The 25,097-nt window shown below is 40.9% G+C and overlaps 1 protein-coding gene across 1 annotated transcript in view; it reads right to left on the bottom strand.

Annotated features, from left to right (window-relative positions):
- Nucleotides 1-20,239, bottom strand: part of PLOD2 (procollagen-lysine,2-oxoglutarate 5-dioxygenase 2) — a 125,062-nt gene extending 104,823 nt beyond the window's left edge. The window contains exon 1 of the mRNA XM_018569742.1: nt 20,079-20,239. Within this exon, the coding sequence (XP_018425244.1) occupies nt 20,079-20,193 (115 nt within the window). The 5' untranslated portion in view covers nt 20,194-20,239. The remainder of the gene's footprint in view (nt 1-20,078) is intronic.
- Nucleotides 20,240-25,097: the final 4,858 nt, after the last annotated feature.

Here is a 25,097-nt window from a genome sequence, read left to right as displayed (position 1 = left end):
CCCCTGTCACGGCAGAGAACTGTGACAGGATCGAGAGGTGAGCGAACGCCGGTATGTGTTTGCTCACCTCCCAATCTACTGAGCCGACCTGTGACAGGTCTCATTGTCACAGGTCGGCTAGAACTATGAGGTGAGTGGAAATCACTCATCTCATAGTTCTCCTTTAATGAAAAGTCTGACCTGTCCAAAGTTTGTTCAAATCAAAACTAAATCAGACATGTGACTGTTCTCTGGCCAATCAGATGTTTTTTTTTGGCTGTTGGGTGTTGCATTATAGGCATGATCATGTGACTTCGAGTTGTGGATCTTTCCAAAATGAAGAATCAGACGGATACGAAATCCAAATAAGAAACCGAATCGAATTTTGTATCTGAACTGCGAAAAATGAAAGAAATACAAATCCAAATCAATCGGAAACAAAAACACATTTTTTGCAGAGTTAGATGTCTAGGGAAAACCAAAGGTGGCCTGGAAGGACCATACTCTGTATAAACCAATAATTATTAGATCAATGATGCCGTAGCACCAATCACTCTTATGTGCATGATGGATCTTCATAAGATCAAAGGCCAGTGCTTTTTGGGTGACAGAAATGTGTGTGTGGTGAAAATTTTTAGAAATATTGTCTTTTGAACACGAAAGCTTGTCTCATTAACAAGATGCAAACCCTTTTCAAGTGAAGGGCTTCCACAATCGGCAAATATAAATAACGCTTGTAACCTACTTCTCATAGATAGCCCAGTCCCTGGCAGCGTCACATATGGTTTGCCATGTGTCTACTTATTATAGACAGCACAGTTAATACAGGATCAGAGAAAGGGAAATCATTTCATAACAATTTGTTTTCTGCTTTTAGTTACTGGTTTAGATCTGCTTACTTATGACATCCTGAGGAGACAAGGCCACAAACACGCCAATCTGTGCATTGTGTCTATTAGCTAGAGGTATGGGGGAACCACATGCAGCAAGTTTTCGTTTTCACAGGCCTCTAATTTAAACTTAAACCGCACTAGATTTATAATATATGCTAATATGGTATTATTGTACATTCCAAAAGAGAGATTTTAGGAGATATGAATTAAGGATGCGTGGAAGCTTTCCTCCTCCTAAAAATACTAGTTCATGCTGATCCAATGGCTTCACTTATGTCTTAATCACTGACTATGAATATATGCATATCAGGAGTCCTGCTTTAGGTTATATTCTTTTTATTCAACATACATGAGTTTTACTGAATCTCGATTTGAAGTATAACTTAAAGTGACATTAAACCCTCAGATTTTTTAAACATAAAACAATACTGTAATGTGTGCCTTACTGTAATCTATGGTTGTTTCCCTTTTCTTTGCTGCTCTTCCTTTTAAATCTGTATCTCTTCTCATGCTCTGCAGATCTTCTGTTTTGCAGCAGACCGCCTTGTCTCAGGAATGGATACACGGTGTCTGTGTATACGTTTGCATGGGCTTGAAACCTGAGCCAGCACTACAGGAAGAGGCCCTGAGCTGAAAAAGGGAAGTTCTTCCCAAGCATGAGAAGACATGAGGATTTAAAAAGGAAGAGCAGCAAAGAGAAGGGAAACTACCATGGATTACAGTAAGGCACACATTACAGTATTGGTTTATGTTAAAAAAATCTGAGGGTTTAATGTCACTTTAAGCCAAAACTTTCTCTTTATTTTTTAGTTCCACTGTCAGATTTGTTTGATAGTCTGAGAGTCTATTGGGGAGATTACTCCTCCTTTTTTCTCCTAGTGACAACACTGTTACTGGGACAAGAACTGTAAATATCCCAAAAAAGCACATATACAGAAATAAAAACTTAGAAAAGATTCTAAACTTCTCAAGCCTACCGGTATCAAAAACTGAGAAAAAAAGTTTGGTTGGCGTTTGGCCATACACGCTGCTGTAAGCTATTTTCTAAATTGCAGAAAATACAAGCAGTAGTAAGTCTATATAGTCTTGTTTAGACAGGAACATGATGAAGACAGATCAATGTTTAGGCTTCACAGTATAAATCAACCCCGTATTTATCAACAGAACTATTCCTCAAAGCATTACTGTGAAATAACAGAATTTCAGTGACATAGTCCATGTTTTTTATGGTGCAACAGCAGAATTAGGGCAGAATAAAAGGATATCTAAAGCCAAACAGCCATAGGGATGCAGGAAGCTGGGCAACTAGTATGAATGCAAAATGAATGGCAGAATGAACATCAGGCACCACTCAGCAGTTGGCTGTGTATTTTAAAGAAGAACTTCAGTCAAATAAATCCTTAGCCCTTACAGTGGGACAAACCCGCACTGCAGGGATTAAGTGCTCCTTTTGTCTAAGGAGCTAAAATAACCCAGCTTGCTCTTAGACTGGTCCCTTCAGCCTGTCTCCTCCTCCCATCCACCAATGAAATGTTCTTCTATGTCCTCATGTCCTATACACTGGAAAGGACGTGATGACTCACTAGACCTTGGACTGCTGGAGCAGAGGGGGATCGAGGCTGAAGGGACCAATCAGGAGCAAGCCAAGATGGTGGTTCTGGTGAGTATAACTCTTATTTTAGCTCCCACTGCAAGGGTTAAGATTTTGTTTGGTCGCAGTTCTTCTTTAAAGTTGAACATCAGGAATTTAAGAAATACTACTGCGAGTGCGTCCCCTCTCCCTCTGCAAGAGTTAAATCAAGGGTTAGAGAAATAAGGTTTAATACTTACTTTATTCCTTTAGCTGGTGGTCACATGCTGATGTCATCAAGTACAATGTGAGGCCGGGATAGTGAAAGCCCACCCACAATCACAAGCATCGGAGAGAAGAGGAGAGCGCTCGGAGGCGGAGTAAGATTAAGTATTACAGCTTATTTCTCAATCTCCTAGACATAAGGAGCATTTACCCCTGCAGTGTGTGTGTGTGTGTGTGTGTGTGTGTGTGTGTGTGTGTGTGTGTGTGTGTGTGTGTGTGTGTGTGTGTGTGTCCACGGAGGGGGGGCACTGCAATGGTTAATCTTTCTACAATCACTGAATTTAGCTTTAGGTTTACATTTCATGTTTTACTGAAGTGAACTTTAAAATACTTACAATCTGCTATGTTATATATGTGAATGTTGCTCCTAACTTGAAGAATGGCATTTGCTACAACCATGACAGTAATGACACATCAAGTTGCACCATCCAGCCATTTGCCAAGCATTCAGATGATCTTACTTCACTATGATAGAATATGTTTATGTGCAAATTGAAATTACAAACACACACAAAAAAAAGGAAGAGATAAGCAGTGTTATTTTTGCTAAAAATCGATTTTGCTGTTTCATAATCGTTTTGGTCTTTACTAAAAATTTTAGACTGCTTATGCAAAATTTGCTTGGAAGAAGAAAACATATGATGTGGTTAGCTCTGAAATTATCAGCAGGGTTCCTCAATATCCAATGTCATGTTTCCAGCTAATGAGGAGTTCTTATGACACACGAACAGAGCCATCATAGTTTAAAAGGAGGTTCCCTAATGCTCATAATTGATTTAAAGCCCATTTCGCCCTTTCATACCACCTTCAGTTTTGCCTTCCCTTTTGACTCCAATGCATTTTACCAAAATCTCAGGATTTCACCACAATGTCTTGCTTCGGCGAAGTGAATTTTCACAATTTTACTCATTCATTCCTAGATACAAGCAGAGTAGGCAGGTAAACATGCAAATTAGCACCTATTCTGCCCAATTCTGAAAAAATAAAGAGTTTAGAAAAAATAAATAAAAATAAAATATAAAAAAACATTTGAAAAAATAAAAAACATTTTTGGTATCGGTTTCGGTCTGACATTTTTTTTTATTTCGGTTTCATTTCGGTTTTAAAATTTCGAATTTCGGTGCACCTCTAATATGTGTTTTTGAGTGCCTCCTTTCTCAGACCGCTATGTCACCCTTCTGTGTGCTAGTAAGCTGTGAGTGTCTCCACAAACAGACAGACATAGCAAATAAAAGTGACTCCCCTCCCTCTGGTCTCCTCCCTTCTCCAAGCTAGTAGATGAACAGTTGCTGGAGTCTGCACTGTCCTTTGTGATATTACTTTAATTGTGTTAGATAACCACATAAGATCAGTGAATCACCAATGCAGCATTTCCCAACTCAGGTCCTCAAGAACCACTAACAGGTTTTATATTCCAACACCTCACTACTTGTACAGATGTGTTATTGAGATATGTTTAAGCCTGAATTCCAATCAAACATCTAAATACATGCAAACGTGGCAAGGTGTTGGTACCCTTACAGCTCATTAAAACAATGTTTAATTCCTCTTGAAAGGTGATGAAATTAAAAGCAATTGCCACATGTATAACGGCATGTCTTTGGTATATCATAGAATAAAGCAAAGAAAGTGTGAAAACAGATACAGTATTGCTTATTCTACATCATTATTCTAAAATGGCCTGGACACATTTATTGGTATCCCTGGAAAAGGTTGTAAATAAATTGGATCACAGAGATATTTTAATCTGCTTTCTGTAATTGGTATCACACATGCCTTCAATTTTCTAATCAGTCAGTCTATAAATGGAGAAAAGTAGTCACTTTGCTGTTTGATATAATTGTGTGCACCACACTGAACATGAACCAGAGAATTGTCTGAGGAGAGCAGACAGTAAATTATAGACATGTCAAAAGGTAAAGGCTATAAGGCCATCTCCAAGCAGCTTGATGTTCCTGTGCCTACAGCTGCAAATATTATTAAGAAGGTTAAAGTCCATGAAAGTGTAGCCAAGCTCTCTTGATGTCACCACAAGAGGAAAATCAAACCCGGACTGAACAGAAAGATAGTGGGAAAGGTAGACAAAGAGCCAAGAAAAACTTTCAAAGAGATACAAGCTGACATCCAAGGTCAAGGTACATTAGTGTCTGATTGCACCATTTTTTGCTTTTTGAGCAACAGTTGGTTCAAAAGGAAGAAGACCCTTGAGGATTCCACGGTTGAAAGAAGAACATAAAGTTAAAGTTAGACTGAAATTTGCTAAAATGCATACTGACAAGCCACAATGCTTCTCAGAGAATGTCCTTTTGACAGTCACATCAGCTCTATTTTCACAGATGAAAAAATGTAGCTTTCAAAAAAAAACACCAAACCTACTGTGAAACATGGAGGAAGCTCAAATAATGTCTTGGGCCTGCTTTGCTGCATCTGGCACAGGGTCCTTAAATCTGTGTAGGGCGCAATGAAATCTCAAGACTACCAATGAAATCTGCAGTGAAAAATATTGCCCAGTATCCAAAAGCTCTGCCTTTAGTCACAGGTCATAGGTCCTCCCACAGGCTAATCCCTAAAACACACAGCTAAAAGCACCAAGAATGGCTTTTTCCATGGAGGGGTACCAACAATATTGTCCATGGCTTTTTGATAGCCGTTATATATGAGAGTTGTTTTAAATGCCAAAGGATTTGTATTTCTGTCCAGGCAATTCTTAGATTTACACAGCACAGCCCTGTCTAGCAGGAGAAGAGAACTCCCAGTTCTCCGCTTCAGTTTCACTTGCAGTTATAGGCATCCTCTCCAGCCTGTGACTGGGCAATGGAAAGAGAAGCAGCAGATCGATGAGTATATATTTTGTCACTCTGCTGTTTTAATGAACACAAAGCTGCATTCATTTGGTTTCTTACCTCTGCCTGGGGTTCAGCTTTGAGGTGTCATAAAATGTGTGCTAAAATTATGGGCTGGTAATTTACTGAATAACCTATTTTGACAGTTAACCCAATGCCCAAGCTCCAGTCCACCCTTGTACCTCCAATCCACTATATATGGCTAGCATACAGGTCACTGTGATTGAATAGGGTGTCACCAGTAAGTATAAGGGCTGTCCTTTATTCTGCCAGAATTGTTAAAGCTGGGTACACAGTCATATTTATTTTATTTAGCTTCTCAGGCTGAACGAATGAAATATGACAGATCCCTCCATCCATGCTAACAGCGTGGTAAAACAAATTTCCAGCTGTGTACACTATATTCCGACGGTGGCCGAGCCATGATGATTTTCCAGGAAGTCCCTTCGGCAAAAGTTGATCTAAAGATCAACTTCTGTTAAGGGAATTAGGCCACCCATGGATTGAATTTCAGCTGAATTTGCTCTGTGTACCCAGCTTTAGTCTTCAGACCTACTCTTCAATAAATCAGGAGGAGGAGCAGCCTTTTCCTGCCCTGCTCCCTGACACTACACTACTCATAGCTTCCAGAGTTGGTGTAAGATATAAAGACCTCTACATATACAAATTCAAAATTGCTTGCTCATCACTAATGGCCATGTGATACTTTGGTTTAAGAGAGTCAAAAGTCCAGTGCACTTGCTCTTGGCTAAAGGTTTTGGCCCAAAAATAAGTGTGAACAAAACTTAAACTTAAAAATGAATCCCCTAACCCCCACGTGAACTGTAAAATTAACACTTAAATTAATATTAACACCTAGCCCTATTCCTCCACTTTTACCTTAACCTAACTCCTAAAAATGAACCCCTTAACTCTTGGCCTAATTATAACACTATCATAAACCTGCAAAATCAGGCATAGCATGTCAACCCTACCTAGAACCCCTCCCCTCTGCCGTTGCATTAAAAGTATTGTTGACTCTACTACCCTTGTGAAACAGTGTTAAGGCCCGGACAAAGCAACACATGTAAGATAATACAGATTATTACACATCACCAAATCCATGTTCTGCTTCCACCTTCATGGTGGCTTAGTGCAGGACACCAGGATATGCAGTCTAAATCTGACTGCAACAGATAGCAGGATACTACCTTATTCTACGGTAACCAGTCTCAGTCACACAGAAAGAGGTTTTTACTAATATGAGTTTCTTCCACATCACATCACTGTAGTTTTCAGAGGGTATCTTGACTTCAAAGTTAAAGGAAACGTGCTAAGAGAAATCTTCACGGTCTTCTCTTTCTGAAAATACTGGTTGACTGGCTGCCATACTGATGTCATTTCTCAATTTCTTTCTGAGTTACTGACTTGGAACAGTCATGCAGTTCAGGAGTTCAGACTTTAGTCTGGTTTCATTTGCTACATGTTTGTTCCAGTCCAATGGCCCAGAACATGCTAAAAACAGAGACTTAGCATTACAGCCAGACATCTAGCCTTTTTTTCAAGAGGGCAGGAATCGGGAAGTTCCTGTCCGCACAGGTTTTCTTCAACATTCCTTTTACTGATAATATTGTAAGAGCACTATTGTACAATCCATTTTAACACACAGCTGCCAATTCTTTTATAACACAGTCTGAACATAAAGTTTGTGAAAAGGACACAGCTTATATTCGTATGCCCAAACTGAACGGTCCTATCCAAAAAGTCAGGTCCTATGAGTAAGTCTTTTCGGGGAAATATGTTAGAGCCTGCAGATCTTGTTACACTTGTAACGTTTTAGATTCCTGGGAATAAACTTTTTTACATTGAGGTCCTGGCTGTTGAGTGCAGTTCTACATAAATTTGATTCAGTGGCATAACAATCGCCATAGCAACCCAGGCGGCCGCTATGGGGCCCAGGGCACAGTGGGGCACAGGCCGGCCCAGCCAGATGCCGAGCAGACAGCCTCGGTCGCTAATGCATCCTCTGCTGGTGGCTTTCACTGGCGGCTCTGAAGAAGAATGCGCTGCTGTTCAGATCACTGACCGTAATCTGCAGCAGCGCGTTCGCCTCCAGAGCAGCTGCTGAGTCAATGGGAGCAAGCAGCGGCGGTGGAGGAGGCCGGACCCGGCAGTGGAGGCGGGGCTAATGGTCGACAGCAGGGGAGGGCCGGTGACAGAGAAGGAGGCGGGCCCGGCGACAGAGGAGGAGGCGGGGCCCATCAGCGAGAGTGGAGGAAGAGGAGGCGGACAGGTAAGGAGTGCGACCAGCCCACCTGAGGGTGACCCTGCAGAGCCCACCATAGAGGGTCAATGGTGGGCTCTGCAGGGTTACCCTCAGGTGGGTTGTGTGGGATCTCAAGTGGGCTGTGCAAGGGGTAAAACTAGAAATCAAATACAAAATTTTGCTATGGGGCCCTGTGATTTCTAGTTACGCCCCTGATTGGATTACACCAGGCTCTGAGGAAGGGGGATGCTCCCCCGAAATGCATCAGCTGGTCGGTCTTCTCTGGGACCTGCTTGTCATTCTATTGCCTATTCCCATGTACCTCTATGCGAGTCGTTTTTCTATGAGAATTATCAATACATAAAATAAACAATTTTACACTAGGACAGGGCGCTGTTTGTTCTTTTGTTTTGCAATACATTGGATTACAGTCTGACAAAGTACAATGTAAAACCCACATTTCATATGTTACATGCACAAGTAGTCATGAGAACAAACATTATATTGTACATAGTATGTATGAACAGTATAACATAGTATGAACAGTATAATGTTTGTTCTCATGACTACTTGTGCACGTAACATATGAAAAGTGGGCTGAACATTGTACTTTATGCTCAGACTGTAATCCAATGTATGTAGAGCTGCAGCCAGGACCTCCATATAAAAAAAAGTGAACTTCATAGCACTGAAAATATATTAATGCACTACAACCACTAGTTGTGGATTACAAATAAATAAATAAATAAAATAAAAAACGAAATATCTAATATATGCTAAAAATATATATATTTTTTGTATTTCACATTTAAATTAGGCTTTTTTTGTACTCCATAGTTAAGGTAAAAGCATTAAACATTACATCCTGTAGCACTGCACTGTTAAGATAGTTTGTGCAGGATTACTATTTTTTATTTTCTTTAAGTAACAAAGCAAATACTGTATCAGAGTGTGGGTGTAATGGCCAAGACAGCTTCTCATGCATTTCCTGCAATTTACGCAGCATTTTCCACAAGGATCTTATTGAGGAATCGTTTGGGCCATTTAAAAGTATAAACAAAGTACATGGAAAAAGGTTACCCCGTCCCACTAGAATGTGACAGAGACTGTTCAGTAAAGCAAATGGGCAGCAAATACATTTTATATGTTTGCATTTGGTGAGCAGGGATTTCAGTTCCTTATTTCTCCAAAGAGATGTTGCTGTTATAGCAAAATATAAATCAGGTCATTTGGCTTAAATCGTATTTCCACTTTTGCTGCCAAATTGGGATAACACCTACTATATATTTGTGACATGTTCCCATTTACATAGCATAAAATATTGAAAAACTGCTGCTTATATTTTACTTGTTCTTTTCTGAAAACTCAAAAAATGAAGTTTTTCCCTGCTAAGTAAGGCTGGGCACACACCTTACAACCATCGCAAGACTTTTGTCGTACAGACATGCCGCAAACCCGCCGAACATCGTACGATGCTCGGCGGGTTTTCGAACATGTCCGTAAGTTTAACCCCTTCATGACTGAGGCCTTTTTCATTTTTTGCACCCATGTTATATTCCACATTTTAGGCCTGAAAATTACTTTAAACCCCCACACATTATATATTTTCTGAATGTTAAGACCCTATACAATATAATGGTGGTAGTTGCAAATTTTTATGTTGCGCAATATTAGCGCAACTCCTTATTAAACCCCAAAATTTAGTGATAAATTTAATTAAATGCCCCAAAACACAACAAAATACCAATTTTTTAAATGAAATATAAAAGATGAGGTTACAACGAGTAAAACAATACCCAACATGCCCAGTATACAAATTGCGTGCGTCCGTGAAACGGCGAAAAACTGCAGTACCCCAAAAAGTCCACAGAAGACCCTTTAAAAGCCCCCACAGGTCATGAATTTAGAGATACCCCAAAATACTGGCCCTAGAATTATTGCTCTCACTCCGGCGTGCGCGGCAATACCCAACATGTGTAGCGCGTTCGTCGTTTTCATACGTAGGCGCACCCAACGCGTGTTTAAGTGGCGACGCACGTGCTCGTGGGGGCCGGGGACTTTTAAAACATTTTTATTATTATTAGATTTATTTTATTATCTCCTGGTCCCATAGAACGGGGAGGGGATCGATGAACGGAAGTTCGTGTCGACCTCCTCCCCAGCTCCCCGCGGACACCAAGGACGCCGGTCCCAGGCGCGTAGGAGGGGCAACGGAGCACTGGAAGCACGGCGGGGGTGTCCGGCGGGGGGGGTGTCCCCTTCTTCGGGACACAGAAGCGATCTGGCGACAGGTGAGTCACCAGAATCGCTTCTGTTGTAAAGCCGACAGTCGGCTCTACAAGTTTAAACAGAGTCCCGACGGCAAAAGTCGCCGGGAGTCTGTTTAAACAGCCCCGATGCTGTACGTCGTCAGTCACGAAGGGGTTAAAGTCGTGCGACCTTACAGTAGTAGAGGTCGCACGGCTTCCACACACCTTACGATAATCGTACGATCGCGGGATTTCCTGCGATTATCGTACGATTATCGTAAGGTGTGTGGGGACCTTATTGTTAACCATGATTAACCCTGCTTGTGCTATGCTGGCAGATCTCATTATCACTTGTAAACTCAATTTGAACAATCTGCCCTAAAAAAGGGTTGAAGAAAAATAAATTTAACTCTTGCAGTGGGACTACCCCCGCACTGCAAAGGTTAAGTACTCGTTTTTGTCTGAGTTAGGAAAAACAAAGTTATACTCACCTGAACCGAGGAGCTGGCTTGTTTTTAGACCAGCCCTTTCAGCCTCACTCCTCCTCCGCTTCAGTGGTCTAAGGTCACGTAAATCATCACGTTCTATACACGGTGTATAGACCTGAGGATGCTGAGGAACATTCCAATGCTGCAGCATAGAAGGGGAGTGGCTGGAGGGGGAGCTGTGACAGCTGGCCAGCTCGGAGCTTTGGGTGAGTTTAACTTTGTTATTGTTGAACCTAGACAAAAACAAGTACTTAACCCTTGCAGTGCATAGCCCCACTACATGGGATAATAAAACATTTCATTGACTTCTTCTTTAAAAATCTTAATGCTTGGGTTCTGCATTGCATGTTAATGAAGGAAACTCAGTCTATCGACTCTTTTTCTCCCTCCACTTTCATTTTGAAATTGCCGAGAGTAGCTTGCAGTCTGCCCAATTGCTTGCTCTAACGAAACAGCTCGAAATGCAAGAAATATTTGTTTTAAATTATTTTTGGAAATGCTGTGTGAATCGGAACACAAAAACATATATTAGGGTTTTCTCAAGTTTGAATTTCACCTCTTTTATAGTTTTGGAGAAGTAACAACCATTTATTATACAAAGCACTTGAACTCTTTTCCAAGAGGTTTTAAATCATAAGTGCAGTAACCGAGGGCAACCAACCAGAAAACAAATCTGATTTAAGGAAAAGCACTCTGTATTGAATAAAGATGTTACTGTTTCTGGAGACCACATGGATTCTTTTGTATTAAGTGATTCGCTACATTTTCTTTGCATATAAAATTGATATTGGGGCTGAGGCACTCAAAAATACAAGATGCACTGCATCCCTTGCCACACTTCAAATGTGAAAAGGGCATGTTTATCTTTATTAGCCATTAGAAGGTGCTATGCACACTGAAAGTACATCCTTTTGTTCTTTCCTTGTCCTACCCTTTGTAGGGTTTTTTGCCTTCCTCTGGATCAACTGTGGGTAACTGTGAGCATAGGGTCCTGTTTACGGAGGTTTTTTTATTTGTTGAACTCCAAGGCCTTTTTTCAACCTGACTAAATAATGATCAGGGAACTAGAGCATGTCACTTACCACCAATTATTTTCATTGTTCTGCCAAGGAAACTCATTAACATATCCAGATCTAAGAAGAAAATAAACTTTTTTTTTATTTTTTTTTTACACTATATTTGTCTATATTTATAGACATGAAAATATATACTGAAGTACACACTGTCTGCAATAATTCAATGTCAGTCAACTCTTGTGATAGATGGAAACTTTAAGATTAAACTCTGACTGTGTGCTGTCAGGTAAAGTGGTCATTTCTTTTTTCATGCATTTTGATAAATGAGGCCCAGAGCAAAAGTGTTCCATCATGGAATTTACAATGGGCAATAAAATGATTAAAAAAATAGGCAATCACTAGTTCAGAACTAGTAAGTGCAGCCAAAGCATCTCTTGGAAAGCAGCCCAACAATATGAAATTATTGAACAGCCACAAATAAAATAGGATTTGTTTTTTTCTACAAGTGCAGTTATTCAATAATAATTAGTTGAAAAGTAGCCAAATTGGCCATTCGTGTAAGGATCATTGCAATTATTGTATATAATAAAACTGAAATGAGCTTTGTGCAATTGGAGGAAAATGCTGCACTTTTAGTATTCAAAAACGAAGACCAGATACACATTCCTCAATCCTTCCGAGTGCTCACAACACCAAATGAAAGTTGTAGCGTGGCCAGTTGGCTCAGTGCTCAGAAAGTGTTTATCCATCATGAGGTCACAACAAAATTAACAAGGCCAAAAACCTTTATTGAATTTAATGCTGAAGTTCTTATTCTTTTCTACTGCTCCCTAGACATGTGCACTGCCAAAAAATTTGTTTCGCTTTAAATTCGGATTTGTGTTATTTCGTTTTTCAGGATTCGGGTGTGAAAGTCAATTCGGATTCGGAATTCGGATTCGGACGAAATTCGGTAGCGTTAGTACGAACGTTCGTTTCGTTTTCTGTTCTTATTCGTTTCTTATTCGTTTCGTTCGTTTGCAGCAAAAGTGACATTTGAGGGGAAAAAATATTTTTCTCCTTTTCTAATGTCACTTTGCTCCAACGAACGAAATGAATAAGAACAGAAAACGAAACGAACGTTCGTACGAACGCTACCGAATTTCGGAAATGGAAATTCGGATTCGTTTGCATTCGTTATGTCTGTAATTCGGAATTCGGATACATCCGAATGCCCGAATTTCCGAAAATTCGTCAGAATTTCGATTCGGAACGAAACGAATCGCACATGTCTACTGCTCCCCAATGTGAGCAAGACTTGTACACATGGGCTGTGGAAGTGCATTCCTTGCTTCCCATTCCACTTGGCTTTGGAACACTTGCAATTGGTGGTCAATATGACTAGTCAGCAGATAGAAAAGTGTCTTTTTAAAGTGCAACTGAAGCCAAAACCTTTTTTATTTTTACTACTTTTGGATACAGTGGAGAGAGTTTAGAAAATCTGTTAAGTTTAATTCCTGTCTGTGACCCCCACTAGGGACATTCACCCTCTCTATTTGATCTGGTTACGGTTACCACTGAAAGAGGAAAGTGAAAGAAACTCTCAAATTTTGGGTTGTCACCAGAACAGGAATAGATGGGAAATTGTCCAATTGGGACACTGGTTCTGGTGAGCCTCCCCATAATCTCCCCAAAGGGACACCATTGGAAAAAAGAAGCTGACAGAGGTTGTAAGCCTCCCTTACTATATCCAAAGCTAAATAAAAGAAGGTTTGACTGCTTTCATGTTATCAGGTTTGGTTTCTATTGTTGTCTGTATTTCCAGGCATGGCGAAAATAAAAAAATAAATAAATGTAGCTGTAATAATCCCAGTTTTAGAAAATTTACTGCAGAAAGAATCCAAACAACACGTCACAGGGCCACTGGGAGTGTACAACAGAAGTTGTGCAAAACAATCCATACTTTTAGAATATTTTCAGAGCAATCAATCTTGCTATCAGTCAACTAATTTTGTTTGAAAGCCCTTCAAAATTTCACCCAGACCTGCTACTTCAATAGAATTCCCCATGTATTAAACAGGTTTCTTTTGTGCCTAGTACATGAACATTACAATATGTATGATTTTTCCTGCAATAAAATCACATTAAATGGTTAGACTTTTGTTTGTTCAGATAGGAAACATGAATTTTCCATCCTGCTCCTTTGCTTTTCCCCATCACTATGGTTGAAACAAACATCGATTAGACCCCACTAACCAAAAGAAAATATCAAACGAAAGTTCAGAGAACAAAAATTTTAAACAATGTTCTACTGTGTATGGTGTATAGTGTATGGCCAGATTAACCTCCTCTGCTTCCTGTATCAACAGACACATCCAGACTTGCAAGGAAGGTGTGAATCTGAAGCATCTTAGAACCAGCATTTGTTTACATCAGGAATTCTGAATATGAGAAACAGCAAGTAGGCTGCAGTGGGTGTTATCAGGAATTCATCTCATGAAGAGGTTCCTCAGAACCACTAGATGATTGACAAAATGGAATGATATACTACTACTATGTCTGGACGAAACATTGAAGTTAGGGTTGCCACCTGTCCAGGATTCACCCGGACAGTTCGGGTTTTGAATGCTGTGTTCGGGTTTCATGGCAGCTGGAACCCGGATACATGATGTCAGGCAGACAGGGGCAACTAAAATAAGATAGGGGCTACTGGCCCCCCACTAAAAATAGTCTCTACTGAGATTTTTACATATGAATGGGTGACGCTATGTACATATGAATAAGCCACGACTCATTCTCCCAAAAAAGTTTTCCATGCATGGCTAGAGTGTTCGGGTTTCGCTGGAAGAAAAGGTGGCAACCCTAATTGAAGTACTGGGTTGGCTGGCATTGCTCCTTGTATGACTGTATGTCTAATGTTTTCTAGAATGACAGTGGCAAGTGAGCAGAAGCAGCAGCTCTGCAAAGAAGAGCACTAAGACATTAAACTGAACCCGTCAGGACAGCTGTTATCTGTTGCATTTAAAGTGTGTTTCCACTTGTGCTGCCAAATTGGGATAACACTTACTATATATTTGTTACATATTTCTCATACATATAGTATAACATTTTTTTTTGTAAATTGCTGCTTGCACAATACATGCTCTAAGAAAACTGGTTTTCTGTACTGAGTTTTGCTCTAGTATTCAAAGGGAGGCTGATCAATTTAATGTTAACATAATTAACCCTGTCTGTACTGTGCTGACAGAGCTCATTATCACTTGTAAATGAGATCTGAACACTGTCTGTCCTAACATAGGGTTAAAGATCTAAAAGCATTGCATGATAATAATAGGAAGCGCAGTCTGTGCCTAGTCTTTCTATGCGGACAGTCAGAGTTTCCGGTCACTTGGAAATTGAAAGAGAATCCTGCAAAGACCTGCTGCACAGACGCATCTAAAAAAGGTAAGAAATATTTTAGGTATGCTGTATATACACAACTGTTTACTGTAAAAGCATAAAGTTACTGTACTCAGATTTGTGCAGCTCTGTGTTTACATATAGCAATGGAAGCCAAATTTTCCTTCATTTTGGATGGAGGGGATGGTTAAAAACTGGGGATTCACCGATAATTTGAGTACCAATGCCGATACTTGGCATTTTCATGAGAACTACCAGGGTTGCAGCGTTTGCAGCTGGGACCTGGCTGCGGCGCTCCACCACTGTCCTGAAATCATTACCGGTAGTCTGTATTGTTTTAGAAAAACTGTCACATGACAATAAACAAAAATGTATCAGTACTCGTACTTGTAAGTACTTGGGCAAGTACCAGTACTTGTACTCACAAAACTTGTATTGGTACATCCATTTATAAAAACAAGATCATAAATTAGAACAGAGATGTACAAATCCCAGGAGCTCCGTGTGCTCCTTACAAATGACAGCTGCCTCCTAACTTTTGAATTTTTCTCTAGTCTAGGAGCTCAAAAGTATCTGTACATGTACCGAGTACTGTACTTGGCATCGGTGCATCCCTAGTTAAAACCCAGCAGGCTTTTTTTTTTTTTGGGTCATGCGTGTCCCATTAGGCAGATTTCTCTTTATGTCCTACAGACACAACGGGATGTAAGAGATAAAGAGGGGAATCCCCTTTTATCACCAGAACAAGGGTCTCCATTGAATGATTTCCCCTGTATTCCGGTTATGGAGAAAATTCAAAATTTTTGATTTTCCCTCACTTTCAGTCCTGCTGACAATGGTCACCAATACAAAATAGAAAGTGTGAATTTACCTAGCAGGAAACAGACAGACAATTAAAACCGAATATTAGAAAAAGTCAGCACACCATGGGCAGATACAATGTATTTTTACTGACATGCCATACAAAATATTAGTCTGGGTTTGCAGTAGAGAAATGTTGAGTCTGCATATAGTGTATTGGCTTTTTCCTCATACAGGATATTTGACAGGCCACCATTGCCTGAGCACCAATGACATCTTTGGTGATTAGAGACAGGGCAGCGCGGATTGATGACTGAGATGTAAAAACCTTACTAACCTTTCACCACTCTATCTAAAACTTAAAATAAAGGAGGTGTTGGCTACATATACAATTTACATTTTATAGTAGATGGTCCAATAATTCGGTGTGCATACAGATTTTATTTAAAGCTTGTTCTTTTTCATGCATGATTAATATTGGAAGGAGATGAGCAATAAAGATCACACATTTGCAGCACAAACCTGCTAGTTATCCATGAGTTTAAAGGTGGCCATACACTTTACAACCATTGCAAGACATTAGTCTTTAGTCTTGCGATGGTTATAAAGTAATTTAAAAGTAATTTAAAAAACATACGACCTGCCCATCTTGGAAGCCCGTCTGAGGGGCGGGCTTCCGATGACCACAATGCTGAACGGGCAGTGTGCGTGAGCACAACGGCCCATTCGGCATTTGTCTCTCGAGCATGATTCAAACCAGCCAAAAATCTTACGATTTTCGGCTGGTTTTCTAGCATGCTCCTTAGACAAAAGACGTGCGACCGGACAGTAGAAACGGTCGCACGTCTTCATTCACACTGCACGATTCTCGTACGACCTTTAAGGTGCCCATACACTGCACGATTCTCGTACGAGAATCACGGGAAAACCCGCGATCGTACGAGAATCGTGCAGTGTGAATGAAGACGTGTGACCGTTTCTACTGTACGGTCGCACGTCTTTTGTCTACGGAGCATGCTAGAAAACCAGCCGAACATCATGCGATTTTCGCGTGGTTTTTAGCATGACCGTAAGATCAATGCCGCACGGGCCGGTGTGCGCACACGCACACTGCCAGTTCAGCATTGCGGTCATCGCAAGCCTGCCCCTCAGGGGGGCGGTCTTGCGATGATCGCAAGTACGATCTGCCTGTCCAAGATGGGCAGATCGTACGTTTTTTCAATTACTTTACAACCATCGCAAGACTAAGGCGTTGCGATGGTTGTAAAGTGTATGGCCACCTTTAGACTCGCCCAGAGAGATTTTTTTCTTGTCCTTCCACTATCAAAAAATGAACTGGGTTGAGGAAGAAGGTTAAAGCTGGCCATGTACAGGTATTTTTTCTTATTCAACCCCGCATCATGCTAAATTGTATTTATGGGGGAATTCCCCCTTGCCAGGCTATTATACTCTGACAGCAGTGGGTGTGCCACTGTCAGAATACCTGAATAGAGACTGCAGCTGATTGGCTGCAGTCACACTTCACATGAGAATTTTTGGAGTGGCTTTTTCGATAAAAGTCGATTGAAAAATTAACTTTCCTTGAATGGAGGAGTGCCAAATGGACCACACACTGCTCTAATTTTGGCCAAGTCAGTAGGACTTGGATGCAATTTGAGCAGTGTATGGCCAGCTTAAGTGACTTTCATCCAAACTGGCCCTTATTTGAAAGTTGGCATTGCTGTAATAGCAGCAATAGCTTGTAAGCTCCTTTGGTGTGAATGATATATGTATTCCACAAAGCTCTGCTGAATGTGTTTCGTCTATGAAAATGACAGAAACAAAAACCAAGAGTCACTAGCTTGTAAATCCTTTGAGCAGGTTAGAATCGAAAGTAAAACAAGTTCTCCTATGCGAGATGTTAAAATTAAAATACATCCAATGGGTATGTTATACACACAAAACACAGACAACTGTAAAAAGGTATTCTATTGCAGTCAGACTTGTTGGCTCGGCATTACCGTCTACATTACAGTAATCTGGTAGACTCATAAAAACAGGTTGCTTTGGAGAACATTTTGCAGTGGATCAGTTATGAACTGTTCACTGGGTAACATCAGTCATTAATACATGCAAATGAAGATTGTGGGGAATTTCCAGCTTCCTAAGATCACAGCAGCCAAAATGTACCTAATAGGGATCCTGCAGTGAAAGCAAGTCTCTCAGTGCACTCCCTGGCTGGAGAAGATTTTTCCATTGAGAGCTGAACTTTGAAGATCTGCCATTCTGAATTTTGCTTGGTAATGTAAGCCATTTGTAAGGTTTCCTTTTTAGAATCACTACCTCTCCATGTTTAAAGGTGATTCATTAACACTTTTCCTTCTCACCAAACTAGTGACATCAGGGAAAGTATATTTACTTTTGTTAGGTTATGTTACAAGAATAACAATTGTCACAATGTATCTCCTGTTTCACAGGCACAGCAATAAAAATGTATAGGAGTGAGGAGATCCTGCTTTATCCAGCAATGATGGACACACCTATTCCAAATAAATTTACTGTATTAAATGAAGCTACAAGTGCCAAAACTAAACGCAACAAAGAAATCAGTTTTTACGGTCATCAGCAACCTAAAATCCTGCTACAGGATTCCAAGCTTTGGGTCTTTTCACTGTTAAATTAGCTTTATGTCTTTATAGACACACTGTATTTTTAATTAGTGGAAACTGAAAAATTATGTCGTAAAACAGGAAATTACTGGCAGCTCATTAATAAAATATGAGACACTTTAGAATTTCTGGCTAGCAGAAAGAGGATTTCAGTGACCCGCCCTAATCAGAACCTTCTTAGCCCTTACCTTTAATTTTGAGAGCTGAGTACGTTCAGTTCCCCCAAAACTGCACACAAAGTAAAAACAGTAGGATCACAGTGACACACATAAAACTGCCACTGTAAATCTTTTACTTGTTTCATAGCGGAGATCATTAAAGTGATACTAAACTCAGGAGTTAAAAATCACAAAAATGCATTTAAGTACTTTAACTATTTACAGAAATGTATCTTATTTGTGTATCACTCATCTGTAGATCCTCAAATCATCTCTGAATTGATATTGACACTGTCCTTCCTTCTGGAATGTGGCTACTTTTGTTCCCCTTAGTCCCTGTAAGTGTTGTAAAGTAGTCACTGCTCCAAGCTCCTGTGGTAGACTACAATCTCATGTTTAGTTTACTAATTTGTATTGAGACTGTAATCCATCACTCCAAGCTCACTGCTCCAAACACACTTTACGACAAACCCAGGGACCATGGGGAACAAAAAATGCCACCCTCCAGAAGGAAGGACAGTGTCAGCACCAATTAAGAGATGATTTGAGGATCTACAGCTGAGTGATGCACAAAGAAGATACAATTTTGTTAACTAAAAAGGTACTTGAATGCATTTTTAAGAGTTAATTTTAAGTTTAGTGTCACTTTAAGATAAGAATAAAATTCCTCTTAAAAGGATATTTAAACCCTCTGGGGTTTTTGCATATATCTACTGCCTGATTTAACTCCTACGTTTAGTGACACTTTCACTTGAATATAAGACAAAGTATGGACCATACAATGTTGCAGCAAAGTCAGCAAGCAGGGTGTGACCCTTACTGAAGAAATACATTGAACATTGACAATGTATCCGTTATATCTCTTCTGTTGTGTTACTTTACAAGTCATGTTCTAGTTCACTTTCCAATAGTGTACTTCATACTTCATTAAAATAAAATCCGCGGTCATGGAACAATGCACATTCCAATCCCCAGATCAGAACAAAGAATCTGGCAGATCACAACCAAAAAAAAATATGTCCAATTTTAAAGTGATAACACAAAGAAAGCTCCATTGTAGCGGGATGTGGATACGTGCAGTGGAACGTGTAAAATAAACACAGCTTGGTGTCTGGGACAGTCAATGAATCACTGTGTGATCACCTTACAAAGGAAGCAAGTTCCTCCAAGTCCCCAGATCACACACATTACACCCCTCTGCAATCTTCTAGCAATCATCCACATTTTATAGTCGACCCCTTTCACTTTTACATGACACCTATACCTGATCGCTCTTGTAACAGATGACAGATATATGGGGTCATGGATGAAATTTAGGGGAGCGATCGGTCGGTGCTAAGCTATGCATATGTCTAGGTTAAGTATATTTAGCTTCTATCTTTCAGTAAAAGTAATTTCTCTTCTAGAGGATACAATGACAGATCGAGTGCTGCAAGGGATAACCCACAATTAGGAGTGATCAAAGCCCGACTTGTACAAAGTGACACCTAATCCTTAGATGTCTGGATGATGACATTCCGCTTACCTGTTGGGATTGGAGGTTGCTGGCTTTCAGTGTCACTGGCTCTGCTAAGCTGAGATAACACAATCAGATAAACGGATAGTAAGAAGACTTGGAACTGAGAATAGCCCCAAGACATTTTTTTTTTTCCTCCCGGAGAGTAGCAGCAGCAGCTGAGTGAATGAGTGAAGTGTGCTCACTAATGAGAGGGATAGGCAGCACTAGAGAGAGCAGCCAGCCAGCCCCTCCCCTCCTGGCCTGGGAAAGAAGAGGAGGGGGGTGCTAAAGTCATCACCGACCACCAACCCTTCCCTGGCAGTCTACACTGCAACAACTGCACATAGGGGGTAGCACTCATACAAATCCCATGGAGCTTTCATTTCTAAATGTCCCCCTTGAAATCATAACACATTTCTGTTTCTACAGGCATCAATGTAATATTTCTGATTTCAGATGCATTCATTTCAGACAAAGCAGAGATGAAATGACTCAGAAGGGCAGCCAGACTCTCCAGTGTCTGCTGATGTGCGGAATATTTATGAGGGAACAGATCATTTTGTTGTTTTAGGAAAACATAAGATGCCGAAAATTCAAAAGCTGCACTGTGACTGATCACTGGGAGCTGGAAGTTCTGCTCCCAACATTATAGGACAGATTTCTACAGCAGTTAAAGTGGCACTAAGCTCAGGAGTCAAATCTTCAAGTACCTTTAACTGTTAACAAAATGTAGCTTACTTACTTCAGTAACTGTTAACAAAATGTAGCTACTTATTTCAGTCAGTTAAAGTATATAGTGCCGACAATTATTTTGCAGCGATTTACATAGTTGTGCATTCACATCAGTCCCTGTCCTCAAGGAGCTTACAATCTAAGGTTATTTGTGTATCACTCAGCTGCAGATCATCAAATCATCTCTGAATTGGTGCTGACACTGTCCTTCCTTCTGGAGGGTGGCTACGTTTGTTCCCCATGGTCCCTGTGTGTGTTGTAAAGTAGCCACCGCTCCAAGCTCGCTCTCGTGATTATTATTATTAGTATTTATATAGTGCCGACAATTTACGCAGTGCTTTACATAGTGCAATTCGCATCAGTCCATGCCCTCAAGGAGCTTACAAGCTAAGGTCCCTATCTCACATGCATACATACAAGGGCCAGCTTAGAGAGGAGCCAATCAACCTTCCAGCATGTCTTTGGAGTGTGGGAGGAAACTAGAGTACCCAGAGGAAACCCACGTAAGGACAGGGAGAACATGCAAACTCCTTGCAGATAGTGTCCTGACCGGTATATGAACCAGGGACCACCAGTGCTGCAAGGCAGAAGCTACATACTATAATTTCACATTTAGCTTACTAATTTGTACTGAGATTGTAGTCCACCACAGGAGCAAGCTATCATGATACTTTACTACTACTTTAGTTTCAGTCAGCCCACCCTATCTTGTCAGCACCAAACATTGTGTGCTGAGATCACAGTGGGTTGTACACGCTACTCTATCCTCCATTCAGAAAAAAGGCCCTGCTTTCTTTTCAATTAATGTAAGGCACTCTGTGATTGGAGGAAGTATGGATGAACTTCACAATCTCTCCTCCTCCAATCACAGAATGCCTTGCATTTATTGAAAAGAATGCAAGGCTTTTTTCTGAAGAAAGAATGGAGTACAGTGAGTGGAGAATTGCCCTTTTCCTTGGCAGTCAGTAGGGAAATGGCCCTCACTTTGGTGGTCAGTGGAGAAATGTTCCTTCACATTGGCAGTTGGTAAATGGTTCCCTAGCATAATGGCGGGTGAGGAGAATGCACCTTACATTGCTGAGAGAAGTTGCCTCTAACAATGGTCAGTGAAAGGAATGCGTCCTCACAGACAGCTGAAAAAATCATTGGTGTCAGTGGTGATCAGTGGGAGGAGGGTCCCCTTGCATTGGTGGTCACTGGTAGTAAGAATATCCTTTATATTGGTGGTGAGTGGGAAGAATGTCCCTTTTATTACATTGGTGGACAATAGATGGAATGCCTATTACATTGGTTATAAATGGAAAAGAATCCCCTTAAAGAGGAACTCCAGGAAAAGCTTGTATTAACCCTTGCAGTGGGGCTACAACCACGCTACAAGGGTTAGCTGCTGATTTTTGGATAGCTGCTAAAAAAAAATTATACCTGAACCACTGAGCTGGCTCCCCGTTTCTCTGTTCTCGGAAGCCTGGTTCCTCCTATGCTGCAGCATTGGAATGTTCCGCATCGTATTTACATCTATACACAGTGTATAGAATGTGATGATTTACAGGACCTTAGACTGCTGCAGCATGGTTGAGCCAGCTCGGAGCATCAGGTGAATATAACTTTATTTAGCACCTAGACAAAAACAAGCAGGTACCCTCTCTGCGAGGGTTCTTAAAAGTTTTGCCTGGAGTTCTTCTTTAAACCAATAATGTGTCCCTATGCATGTTTGGCTAGTGGATACAATACACTATACATTGGTGGACAGAGTAGTGTCCCTTTGTATTAGTGGTCACTGGGAAAGTGCCCGAGCATTATTAGTCAGAAGAGAGAATGACCCTATATTTCTGGTGAGTGGAAGGTGCCTACTAACAATTGTAATCAGTGGAAAAACTACACCTTACATACAGCTATGGAAAGATTTTTAGTGTAAGTGGTGATCACTGATCAGTTGGAGATGGTCCCCCTTAAATTGGTGGTTAGTGGGAAGAATACCCCCTTATATGGCTGGTAAGTGGAAAAGGACATCCCTACATGTGTGGCCAGTGATGCAGCTCCTACATGGGTAGCCAGTGAACCATTGCCCCTTACATTGGTCAGGGTGGTGGTTTACTAATGTACTCCTTTGACCCTAACTCAGCAGATAGCTACTGCCTGCTATAGGCTGACATCGTAGAGCCGTGCTGCAGCTAAGAAAGACCCTAACAATATTGTCGGGATCCACCCCGCTACCCGATTGACAGCTGGCTCTGCCTCTCTAGAGCCAGCTGTGCCCATCCCCTCCCCTTTCTGTCCCTCCAATGAGCGCTGGAGGAATAAAGAGAGGGGGGAATCCCTGAACAGATCAGTGACTGACACTGACAGTCTCTACTCTGCTGTGAGCTGAGCAATCAATGGTTGGTGATCGCTCAGCTCTCAATCTAACGGGCCAGTGCACAACAGCTGCAGTGTCACACGTACATTTTACTCACAATACTAAGGGGCATTAGCTCAGACACATGTTATAAATACCATGGCCAAGGACAATTCAGGAATAGCTGGTAAATATTTTCTCCACCCTTCCTTTTCAATCACCTGGCTTCAAACGACAAACACAATGAGCACCTAGTAGCTTTATTTGACCAGTTCACATGCCTGAATCCCTGGCTGCTGAATTTAAAGAAAACAGCTAGGGTTCACTGGTGATGTCATTGACCAAGCATGGTCATGGCCATATTTGCTTAATGACATCATCCAGGATTCCCTGCACTGGTGTTTACTTCACATGTAGTTTTAGGACATCCCCCAAGCTTGTTATTTTTAGGATTTGTGTATTTTCAATGTTGTCCTTTAAACTGCATATAAAGATCCTTTTCCCACTGAACAGTATTTTTACAGAGACTGCTCTGCTGGACAGCACAGGTTGGTGACCTTCTGCTGCAGTCATGCAGTACAGCCTGGTCTGCTTGTAACTTTGTAACTTGTAATTGGGCAGTGAAGACATAGCAGAAGACTGATGAGATCATCTTTTTGCTCTTTTGTCAGTATGTTCCCTGCTATCAAATGTGCACTGTAGCACACCCATTTAGCTATGAATATAAGGAGTCTTATACCATGTCAATACTACATTTAATAATTTGTTATTAATAAATAACTGTATTGATCAGCTGTGTTTTTATATCTGCTTGGAGTACAGCTTTAATGGAATCTGCCTGATATGTACACATTAATGTGATGATGAACATCCTGAATATTCAGGAGTCCATCCCAATCCTGCGTTCAATTTGCATTCAGCAGGACCACGGTAACATGTACACATTTTGAATAGTATGGTAAGGGTAAGGACCTCGGTCTGGGTTTTATTGTCTGTGTTCCTATTGGCGAAATATCAGCCCAGTTACTGTGCCTGCAAAATCTCCCCAAATAGAACACAGAGATCAAAAATGTTCTGGCTGTAATCCACTATACTTGTATGCCCCTGCTGACTCTGTTTCCAGTCAGTCATGTCTTCCTTCTCTGTATTAAAGTGACTCAAGCATGTCTGGAAGTGCAGACAGCAAACTAAAAGACTGAAGATGAAGCTAGGCTTGTGATTATAATGAGACTGGAGGAGTATGTATGCGTTGTGCCAGTAGTATGCAAAGTCACAAAAGCACCCTTCTTTATTATGATGCAGGATTTACATCATGCCGAAAGTTTGCACAACACTTTACATCATGAAGAGATACAGTGGGGGGAATTTATCAAAACTGGAGCAGAGAGAATCTGGAGCAGTTGCCAATGGCAACCAATCAGCATCTCTCTTCAGTTTGTTCGGGTTAGACTTGAAAATGAGACAGAGAAGCTGATTGGTTGCAGTGCAAATCTGCTCCAGATTTTGTCTGCTCCAGTTTTGATAAATTCCCCCCAGTATGGTTACAATACAATTTAAGACAACAGAGCCTACATTCTAAAGGGGAGAAGCAAATGATACAAAAGATAATAACTGATTGAGGATGATCTGATGAAGAAGGTAAAAGCTCAGTTTTTAGAATGAAGCTTCCCTGAAGAGATAAGTGTATCACCTCAAGGTGGACAGAATAGCAGGTACCTGGAGAGCTTGGGGTAGGGCGTTCCAGAGGATGGGAGAGGCTTTGGAGACCTGAAGTCAAGCATAGGTCAAGTTTATGACGGAACTAGGGAGTAGAAGGTCTTGGAAAGAGTGAGGAGAATGACTTGGGTGATATTTTGGGATATAGGTAATGTAGCTTGGGGCAAAGTTGTGGATGGCTTTGTATGTTGTTTGTATTTTGAATTTTTATTGTTGGGCGAACAGGAGTTACTGAGGAGTGACAGACACTGGGGGGCTGTTTA

The sequence above is a fragment of the Nanorana parkeri genome, unplaced genomic scaffold (assembly GCF_000935625.1).
Source record: "Nanorana parkeri isolate BGI_ZX_2015 unplaced genomic scaffold, ASM93562v1 scaffold1387, whole genome shotgun sequence".
Taxonomy (NCBI): domain Eukaryota; kingdom Metazoa; phylum Chordata; class Amphibia; order Anura; family Dicroglossidae; genus Nanorana; species Nanorana parkeri.
Note: the sequence above shows the minus strand (reverse complement) of the source record. Positions and strands in the feature narration are given on the sequence as shown.